Source organism: Petaurus breviceps, unplaced genomic scaffold, assembly GCF_028583685.1.
Source record: "Petaurus breviceps papuanus isolate PSGF00001 unplaced genomic scaffold, PetGlider_PUasm1.0 90897, whole genome shotgun sequence".
Classification (NCBI taxonomy): Eukaryota; Metazoa; Chordata; class Mammalia; order Diprotodontia; family Petauridae; genus Petaurus; species Petaurus breviceps.
Genome location: NW_027187374.1, coordinates 1,394,340 through 1,405,346, shown reverse-complemented (window position 1 = coordinate 1,405,346; position 11,007 = coordinate 1,394,340). Strand labels below are relative to the sequence as shown.

The window sequence follows — 11,007 nt, the reverse complement described above, 5'->3', positions numbered from 1 at the left end:
TTCCAGAGGCACAATGAAAAGATGAGGGCAAAGGAAGACTGAAAAGTGGAGCTGAGCTGGATAGGATGAAAGCATGGAAAAAGGGAACATGGGAATAGTATAGGGTAAAAAAGATTTCTGCATCAACATAACACTGAACCACCATATGGACTATATTTTGAAAAGCTTATATAATCAAGACTATAAAACTTTAAGTCACCATGGCTTTAAGAATGTCATTTTGTTGGTGTGGCTAGGTGATGCAGTGAATAGAGCACCAGCCCTGGAGTCAGGTGGACCTAAGTTCAAATTCAGCCTCAGATACTTAACACAAAACTAGCCACGTGACCTTGGGCAAGTCACTTAACCCCAATTGCCCTGCCTTCCTCCCTCCAACCTCACCCCCCAAAAAAGAATGCCATTTTTTCAAGGAAAGGGACCTGGTTTAGAATCAGTTAAGTCATTAATTCAACAAGTATTTTACTAAGAGCTTACCTATTAAGTAAAAAGCAATGAGATGCATAAAGAGATGAGTTTATCAGGGACTACTGTTAGAACCAGTTTTGTTTAAAATCTTCATAAATGATCCTAAGGATCTAGAAAAGGGTGATCTGACATGTACTAATTTGTTAGTATCTAGTAGTAAGAAAGGAGGTAAATACTCAGTTGGCTTAGAGGGCATACCACTATAGTGGGGGGGGGGGCGGGGGGGAGGTAAACATTCATCAGGCTAATATACTTTAATATTTTAAAAACTATCTTGCTATTATTCTACTAACCAAACAACCTTTTAATTAGGCTTCCCAGGTATCATGACCAGGAAAGAGTTTTCTACCAGCTTTATTGTCTGTGTGACAAATAGTTTTAAACTGTAATAGCTCAAAACTGCACTGACACTTTTGGGATACTCTATAAATATATTCAGTGTTCACCTATTATGGTAGGCTAGTGTGAATTTGGTAAGTAAGAATTTCTTCTCCACAGAGGTAAGTGCACTAATAATTTAAAAATCAAGGTCATGGACCTTCAAAACGAAGGACCTGGAAATACTGCAGTAATCAACTATTATCCCAAAGGCCAGGTTTAATCCCAACTTTCTAATCCACATTACCATACCTAAAACCAATGAGAAAAATTTACAATGTAAGTCACCTCAACTCTCATCTGCTACTTTTCTGCTCCTTGATAGTTATGACAATCTTCCTGTAGTTTCCCCCTATAAACAGATGATTTCATTACCTAATGAGAGTTTTAATGACATCTGTAAATTTGGAGATTCTGGTGGGCAATCTTTCCTCCACATCAGCTGCCATTATAGGGAAAATGAAAGTTAAGATGTAACTGTCCAAGAATATACAAGAGTTTCACAGGCTAAAAATGATCTTGACATCAAAATCTCCTATTTCCCTTTGCTGGCTGGTCCAGGAACTTAAGATAACTTGTAGCTTTACTAACCCAGAAGCTTAAGGCCTCCCCTATACACAAAATGCACAGCTTATCCCCAAACTTTGAGCTGGCCTCCTACCTTTCTCTTTCTGCAATTTCGATTTTGGCAAACAAGTCTTCTTTTGCTGAAGACGGTTCTTCTTCAATTTTTTATGCTGAGGAAGGCCATCTTGAGGGAATATACCTGTTGGACCAAACGTCAAGTTCAATAGATTGTTGACTATTCACCTGATCCACCCTACCTTAACTTAAAACTTACCTCATACATAATTATTTCCTATAATGAAAGGAAGGAAGCTCTCTATTAAAAAGATACCATTCTAAGGTCAATAACAGAAGACCATCTACCATGTATATGATATCACAGCTGAAAGAAACCAGTTCTTGTAGCTTTTCAAGTACAACAATTTTAGGTCCCTACTTGGGATATTTATTGTATAAACAAATCTTTATATTCGAGTCTCCAAAATCTAGAGCAAGATATGTCGATCAGAATTGACAAATAAAATATATGCATAAATTGGCATTTCTGAGGCAATGAAAAATATTTACATCTAACACATTAGATTTTAAAAAGCTCAGTGTTGCGAAAAATGATCCAGAAATACTTATACCTAGCAATCCCAAATTAAATTACTAAGAAAACTCTTAGGTCTTTTTTTCCTAAAATTTATAGTATAAAATTTTATAAAACAAAATTTGTATGGTCTTGGAACTTGGAAATATAAAATATAATTTTATATTGTAGTATTTTAAAATTTATTATAAACTTAATAATTATAAAAATAATCAAATACTTAATAAACAAGGTGCAAATCTTACATAAAATCCTAAGCTTTGAAAAAGGCAGAAAACTCACAAACAAGTTAAGAAAACGCTTTGCTCAGCATCTCATTTAAACGTTGCTTAAAATTTCACTACTTCTGGCCCCTTTTTTGTATAGTTGCATGAAATATGCCTATAGTTTGAGTTGTGTGGGTTTTACTATCACCACATATAGATTTTTCCTTATTGCATTTTGATACCTCCCTTATTTTTTTTATGGTTTTACCGTACTCCAATTCAGTAATCAATCTTAGCTCTTTTAGCCACTGTCAGCCCTTACTACAATTATCGGTGCTCCCAATATAACTGAAACAACTATGAATATTTTTATAGATAAGATTGTTTTCATGTTTATTTGTGGTCATTTTTTTTGAGGAGGGGTCTCAAAATTTCTATCAATAAAATCACTGGGTTTGAAAAAACTATAACAGGTTTTGTGACTTATGGCATGAATGCTATATTGACTACCAAAATGTTGATGCATCAGTCTCTAGTTGCACAAACTGCAGTTTGCATATTTTACTCATTATGTAGTTAAGTCAGTCAGTCACAAAGCACTTATTAAATAAATGCTTACTTTGCCCCAGGAACTGTGCTAAGTGCAGAACACACAAAGAAAAGACAAAACACAGTCCCTGTCTTGATTATTATATGTAAAAATGAGAGAAATAACATTTAATTAAGAAGGCATATACAAAGACATTCAGAGAGAGGAAGGCAATCTGAAAGGGGAAGGAATTGGCAGCTAGGAAACTTGAAAAAGAACTTTTTTTTTTTTGAGGAGGGAAGGCAGGGCAATTGGGTGGCAACTGTGACTTGCTGAAGGTCACACAGTTGAAAAGGCAGAAGGTAAGATGAGAAGAGTCAAGGTAACTAAGAGTTGGGAAATGAAAAACAAGCCACAGGCTCCCAAATGTTATAGGAATGTAAATTTTTAAGATCTTCCCTGCCCCTAGGTTAAGTGCACCAGGAGCCTGTGGTGGGAGACTTGTTTTTCAAAAGATACTTTGTGAATGGGCAGTGGGTCAAGAGGGTTGTTACATGCTCTGACCCAGAAGAAGGCTATATAAGCCCTGATGTGAGGCTTTCCTTTGGGGCTCACTTTGAGAAGTGTTGTGTGATTTGACCAGATGAGACTCTGGGCAGCTGTTGAGAGCCCCTCGGCTTTGAAAACAGTGATGTTGATGCTTCCCTCTCTGGTAACTGGGAATAGGTATGGATATATGTAATGGTTGGACAATTTGGAAGCCTGTCTGCTGAAATGTTCTTGTAACTTGTCCTTGTAACTTCTGTATACTCTGAAGTTCGGGGTGCTGACCTTTTTCCCCTGAACTAGGTAAACAATATATGTTTGATTGATTAAAGCAAGATTGTTAACCCATTTTGAGCTGCTTTCCTTTAGAAAAGCAGATCTAAGACCCTGTGCTGGCAGCCACCCTGGGGACGCTGGGGTACTTGCCACTACAGGAAGTGAAGGGGCAGAGTATTCCAGGTATAGGACATAGCCAATGTCAAGACATGGAAATATGAGATGTAGAATCATTTTGAAGAAATAGCAAGAAGGCCAGGTGTTCTTGGTAGGTAGGCCTAACTCAGGCCAGTACCTTATTAGTTTAGATTCGAGTCCAAAATGAGTTACTCTTTGGTGATTCAATAGTCAATAAAAGGAGGTTTATTTAGCCATAGCATAAAATAAAAACATTAAATTAGAACAAGGTGCCCTTCGATTCCATATAGAAATCACTGAGTCAGCATGATAAGGTGTGGTGACTTTGAACATTCAACATATAATGTCCTTACTCTATGATGGTAGGCCTTTTCATGTTCTTAGATAACCACAAAACCATATCAATAGAGCCAGAAGTTATCAGGAAGTTGTGTCAAGAAAGGTTCCACTTGGCGCGGCTAGGTGGTGCAATGAATAGAGCACTGGCCCTGGACTCAGGAGAACCTGAGTTCAAATCCAGCCTCGGATACCTGACACACTTACTAGCCATGTGACTTTGGGCAAGTAACTTAACCCCAATTTCCCTCCAAAAAGCAAAAAAATTATAAGAGAGGTACCACTTGAGCCTTGGCGCTTGGACCAATCATGTCCCAGCGGTGGTCCTGTCTCTTTTCAGGGAAAAAGCTAGCCTAACCCATATTAAGGAAGAGGAAGAAGGGAGTAGGAATCCTGACAGAAGTGGTCTTATCAATCCAAAGTAACTAGAATTTGTGTGGAGGACTAAGAGAGGTAGGAAGGAGCCAGGCAGCATGGAACTTTCAATGTCAAAAGAAAACAAAACAACTTTGTATTTGATAATGCACAGATACAGATACAACACTCAGTTAAGTGGAGGATGGCTTAGAGTGGGGAGAAATCTGAGCAAGGGGACCAGTCCGAAGGCTAATGAAGTAGTTCAAGTGAGAAGTGATAAAAATCTAAATCATAGCTATGACTATGAATGGGCAAGTCGTTTAATCTCTCAACCTCAATTTTCTTATCTGTAAAATAGCATCCATCTCACAGAATTGTATCAAAAGAGATAACATGTAAAGCACTTTGCAAACCTTAAAGCACTACTGAGTATAAAGGAGACACTCACTACAGCACCAGTGAAAAGAACTTAGACCAGGTTCTCTTCTAGGACCAAATGATTGTCTCCTGCTTGTTCTAGTTAATATTTTGTTTTTAAAACAAAATCTGGACAGATATCCAAGCCTTAAACAATACAAATACCCATACCCATACCCACTTCTATAGGCCCCAGAGAAACAAGTGGCAAGAAAATTCTAAAAACTAAACAGGTGGCAAGATGTAATAAACAAACTCTTACAATTAGTCTTACCCCTTGCAAAACCTAAACCCAGCAATTTTCTCAGTACCAACAGATTCCAGATTTCATCTGTATTTTGACCTAGGAATGAGAACCAAGTGCCCAAGTGCTATGACATGGAAATGCCCACCTAAAGGGCAAGCCCCAAATGTTCTTTGTCCTCATCCTCCCACTTCCAGTTTAACTTTACTTGAAGATGCTTTGTCTTTCTTTCTTGATTCTGACCAGTTGCCTTACATATATGTTGTATTATACGAGAAACAGAGTGAAAGGATGTATAATCCCATAAACTTAAAAATAATTCAATTCACTGTCATCTTTATTTACAAAGGGTTAGTAGTGCCATCCATGAAGGGCAGCACACCATCACTCAGATACAAGGAATATGCCTCCTTTTCCCCAAGAAATATTACTAGCCACTTTTGCAAAGACAAAGTACACTTTGTTTTCCACAAAGGATCAATGGAAAGAGTAGCAGTAATCCTTTTCAAAGAAAGGAGCTGCTACCTTTGTACAATTTAATCCTTACCTTCAGCAAGGCTCTGGAATCTGAAAAGGGGGGGAGGAGAAAAAAGAAAAAAAGAAGTTATTACTTCAGAATACTGAAAAGGCTCTACATTCTCACATAAGACAGCATCTCAAACCTCTAGCCAGGTAGACTTTCCTAGAATTCTCATTATTTAAGTAGACTGCATATGGGAAAATAGCCAAAAATATAGAAGTTTTGTTTTAGTAAGCAATTTAAAAAAATTTAAGAGATTAGACCTCCCTAACTTACCCAGGCTAGAAATGCAATGGCCTGACCTAATCCCACTGTTTTGTTTTTTTTTTTAAGAAGAGGTATGGAAAGGCAATTGCAGTTAAGTTATTTCCCTAAGGTCATACAGCTAGTAAGTGTCAAGTACCTGAGGCCAGATTTGAACTTAGGTCCTCCTGACTCCATGGCCAGTGCTCTATTCACTGTGCCACCTAGCTGCCCCTCAATCCCACTGTTGATCAGTATGGAAGTTTTGACCTGTTTTTCAACCTGGGTCAGTTCACCCATCCCAGTTCATCCCCTCCCTCACCTATACCCTGCTCTCAAAGGCTTCATATTGATTCAAGACTTAGTGCAGATACTCAAATTTACTTTAGCCCTAGCTCAGAACTCCTGGTTGATCCACCAGCCTGCCTCTACCTCCCCCAGTAGCAGAGATTACAGCCATATGCCAATATAACTACCCCTCATCAAGCACTAACCTCTATCCAGCCAAACTGGCCTACATACTGTTCCCTATTCCATCTCCTATCTCCATGCCTTTGAACAAATTAGTCAGCATAGCTGAAATTTTTTCCTCTCTATCTTTTCAAATTCCACCTTCATGCAAGGCTCAATTCAAGAGCCATCTGCTTCAAGAAGCTTTTCCTGACTCCCCTAGTTGTTAGTAACTCCTTCACCCAATTCACTGTGTATTTGGCATATAACCTTGATTTTTTTTTAACCTGTAACTATAAAGACTAGACAGAATGTCTACTTGTGTATTTATGTAAATGCTTTCTGACTGAGAAAAGTAAACAGATACTCAATCTAGGGTGATGATAGTTGAATGAATTCATTGAAACAGGATATACGCAGAGAAGCATTAAGGACATAGTCCTGGGATAAATCCCACATAAAGGACAGACAGAGAGGATGATCCAGGAAAGAAGACTAAGGACAGGACAAGGAGAAAAAAGTGTCAATAGTGCCAAAAGCTGTTGGGAGTATGAGAAGGATAAGAACTAAAAAGAGTTCCTCAGTGAAAATACTAGACTTAGTGCAAGTTAATCTGCAAAAGAACACTACTATAAGCATAACCTCTAAAAACTGTGCATGCTGAATAAAATTCTTTCTCTGCCATCTAAGCAGGTTAGAGCCATCTCAGATAAGATGGTTCTCTAGAGAAGCTTTTCAAAAGTAAGGATAAAGAGAATGGCTCTAAAATACCAAAGTATCAGGAAGGTTGCAGGAGAGAGCAATGCTAACCAGTTTCCAAAAAATACTTACTTTCTTACCAGTTTGTAGAGACGTTTCCTATTCAAGGAAGGAGTGTTTTGCCTGCTGGCCATTTCAAACAGTCTAGCAGCAATTTCCTCATAGTTAAACTATTAAAAAAAAATTTCACTTAAAACAAGTCAAATACTTTTTTCTAGGCACCTCTAGTGTGAAACTACCTAATGTGAAAGGAACTACTCAGAACACAATGGTAGCTTTACTACTGTGCATACCAACATGATCCAGAAATACCACTACTAGGCCTGTACCCTAAACAGACAAAAAGAAAAAAAAAACCCTTATGTATAAAAATATGTACAGTAGTTCTTTCTGTAGTAGCAAAAAACTGAAAAAAAAGGGGTTATCCATCTACTAGGGAATGGCTAAACAAATAATATATATAAATATAATGGAATATTAGGCACCATAAGAAATGAGAAAAAAACATTTTCAGAGAAAATGGGCAAGACTGTATTCCAATTAATGTAGAGTGAAGTAAGTAGAATCAGGAGAATATATAATAACAACATTATATAGAAAAACAACTACCTTCTGACAGAATGATGACACACTCAAGATGGAGAAGAAGACATATTTCTGAACAGGGTCAATGTGGGAATCTGTTTGCTAGACTATGTACATGTGTTAACAGGGGTTTTCTTTTTTCTTTTGGTTGGGGGGAAAAGTTAAACTAAAAAAATAATTATTTTAAAAACAATGAAGACTCAATTTTCTGAATCTAGTTTGGTCAGGAATGCTAACTTCTCTGGAATACCTCTGATCCATGTGTACAGATTAGCATGCTAAGCCTTTTCAGATGGTAGATGGATCTATTCCCTGTTGAGTAGCAAATCTACTTTCTCCTGTTATCTTATTTGGTGGAAGGGCAATCATTGTCTTCTTCACAAAAACAAGTTTTACTGGACCTACTTAGAGTATTCTTCCTTTTCTTCCACTTATTCACTGAAAATTCTTGCAACTGAGCTTTTACTAACTAGAACACCTCAGCAAGTTTCTTTCTAAAAATAATAATTTCTTCTTTTAACTAGACAAACACTAAAAAGGGATCCAACGTACGTGGTTAAGTCCTAGCTATCTCCACTCTCTGGAAAATGAAGTAGGTAGAAGTGTGCTAATATCTTTGGCCTAGAAAGTCTTAAAGAAATTTATCTTCTGTCAAGAAAATCCTATTTTATGTGACTTTATACTAAAGACCTCCTGTGATGAAATCTTTTAAAAACAAGGATTCTCTGTGTGTGCAAAAATAACCAATAAATATTGTTCTTTGGTATGCTGGAAAGAACTGGAAAGGAAGGGAGGCAGCCATAGCCAATTACAACAGGCTACTCAAATAGAGATTCATTTTGTTAAAAGTGACCCTATTTTTTTCTTTCTTCTTCTTTTTTTTTTTTTTACACAGGCAGTTATTTCTGGGTGTGGTGCTAAATATCTGAGCCCGGATTTGATCCCCAGGTCATCCCGACACTGGGGGCGGTGCTCTTACTTGCTGAGCCACCTGGCTGCCCCCAAGCAAGTGGGGTAAAGTAATTTGCGCAAGGTTACACGGCCAGGTGTTTTTGGGTAGGTGCTAAGTGTCTGAGCCCAGATTCAATCCCCAGGTCATCCCGACACTGAAGCCGGTGCTCTTACTCGCTGTGCTACCTGGCCACCCCAAGAGACCCTATTTCAAGAAAAAAAAAACACAGGGAGGTGGTAAGCCTAAAACTTCTTCCAGGATGTGAACCACTTTTATCATAGTTTTCTTCCAAACACTGAGATAAGATCAGCTTATGGAATCAGAGGGAATGAGATTTTTTATTTGGATCATAGATAAAAAGATGAAAAGGAATTGAGAGTCCATTTAGTTCAAAGTCTCATTTTCCATGAGTAAACTAAGACCCAGGAAGCTTGTCTCTTGTCCAAAGTCACATAGGTAATAATCATGACAGGCTAAATTTGAATCCAAGTACTCTGATTCCACAGGGTCTCTTTACATATCAGCTCCTTGTGGAGCCTGATTTTAAGGTGCCCCCTGGGAGAAAAGTGAGGGTGGGGGGTAGGAAGAGGAACTACTACCCTTGAGGTAGCCTCAAGAGCCCAAGGAAAAAGAATGGAGTACACAAAGGTGATAGGAAAGGATAAAAAAAAAACACCTTTTCTGATTTTTTATTTTGCCTTAAGTGAAGCTCTGATAGCAGAATACACCTCTCAGGGGCCATTGAAAATTATTAGTCCCATGTTATTATTATTCCAGTCTGTTCTAATTAATCTGCTTTGTCTTAAGAATGAATAAACAAAAATTAAAATCTAAAAACCTGTGCATGCGTGCCCACACACACTCTCATAAACCCACACACCTTCCTTCTATAGTGTCCAGAAGAGAAACAAACAGCAGCGAAATATTGAAAACCAAACAGATAATGAAATATAAAATGAAAGCTTAGTGCATGAATACTGACCCTCTCAACACATACCTGAAGGACAAGCCCAATGTGTCCCTTGCCATTACTCCGCTTTTCCACTTTTGGTTTATCTTCGCTTAAGGAGGAATCCTTACCTTTCTTTCCTGCAAATATAGATACATGTGTGCTAAACAATGGTTTATTGATTGACAGATTTGGCTATTCTCAGCAACACAATGATCTAAGACAATTCCAAAAGACTCATTATGAAAAATACTATCCACATCCAGAGAAAGAACTATGGAGTCTTAGCGCAGATTGAAGCACACTATTTTCATCTTTTTTTTGGTTGTTTTTTCTTTCTCTTGGTTTTCCCCTTTTGTTCTGATTCTTCTTTCACAGCATGACTAATGTGGAAATGTTTAATATAATTGTACATGTATAACCTATATCAGATTACTTGCTGTCTTGGGAAGAGGGGAGGAAAGGGAGAGAGAAAAAAGTTCAGAACTCAAAATCTTATAAATGTTGAAAACTTTCTTTACATATAATTGGAAAAAATAAAATACTAAAAAAAAAAAAAGATTTATTGAGAGGCTATTAACTACAGTACAGTACTATACAATGGCAGTAGATGAAACTGGATAGAGCATTGGACTTGTAGTTAATAGGACCTGAATTTGAATTCAGACAAACAGTAAAGGCTATAAGCCTTTCAAAGGAAAGAAATCACTAGCACTTAGAATGGTAAAAGAAGGTTTTATGGACATACTAGGAGCTAGGACTTTTTTCAAGTGAAATCCACTGAGGAAGATAAGGAGAAAATAAGGAATTAGGACAAGGTAGACAATGGGAAAGATTGGGAACCAGATTGAAGAGAGATCAAAAACAGCACGTTCAGTGGACACCAAGTAGGCTAATACTTCTGGAATAAAAGCTGCACAGAGCAGACTGATGGACAATAAAGTTGAAAAGATAGGCTTTGTGAAAGGGACTGACAAAAGTCATTAATACCAGGTTATTTTCTGAATGAGTAAATGACATGGCTAAAAAAGTTCTTTGGAAAACAATTTTGAGGTTGGACTAACAGAAATAATACAGAGCTTTAAGGTTTGCAAAATGCTTTTACATATTATTTCATTTGATCCCCACAACAACTCTGTGAGGCAGGTACTGTTATCCTTGTTTCACAAATAAAGAAACTGAGGCTTAGGTCAAGTGACTTATCCACTATTACACAACTGGAAAGTATGCAAGGCAAAATTCAAATTCAGGTCTTCCTAACTACAAGTCCAATGCTCTATCCAGGCCTACACAACCTGAACAACCTACACAACCAAAGGATTTTGGGCGGACCAAGAAAAATGCAGAGGAAACATCCTCCACATTTTTTGCTGGCCGCCTGAAATCCTTTGGCATGCCTCTGGGCCATAAGCGGCCCACTGGCTGCAGGTTGTGCAAGCCTGCTCTATCCTTGTAAGGGTTATGGGATTTAAAGATCTTCCATGCCCCGTTGGACTTG

The 11,007-nt window shown here is 37.8% G+C and overlaps 1 protein-coding gene across 1 annotated transcript in view; it reads right to left on the bottom strand.

Moving 5' to 3' along the window:
• The window catches only part of RRP1 (ribosomal RNA processing 1), a 60,934-nt gene that overhangs the window by 14,254 nt on the left and 35,673 nt on the right, over nt 1-11,007 (bottom strand). The window contains exons 9-12 of the mRNA XM_069074838.1: nt 9,558-9,649; nt 7,096-7,193; nt 5,599-5,618; nt 1,505-1,609 (exon numbers count right to left, since the gene is read on the bottom strand). Coding sequence (XP_068930939.1) covers nt 1,505-1,609; nt 5,599-5,618; nt 7,096-7,193; nt 9,558-9,649 — 315 coding nt within the window. The remainder of the gene's footprint in view (nt 1-1,504; nt 1,610-5,598; nt 5,619-7,095; nt 7,194-9,557; nt 9,650-11,007) is intronic.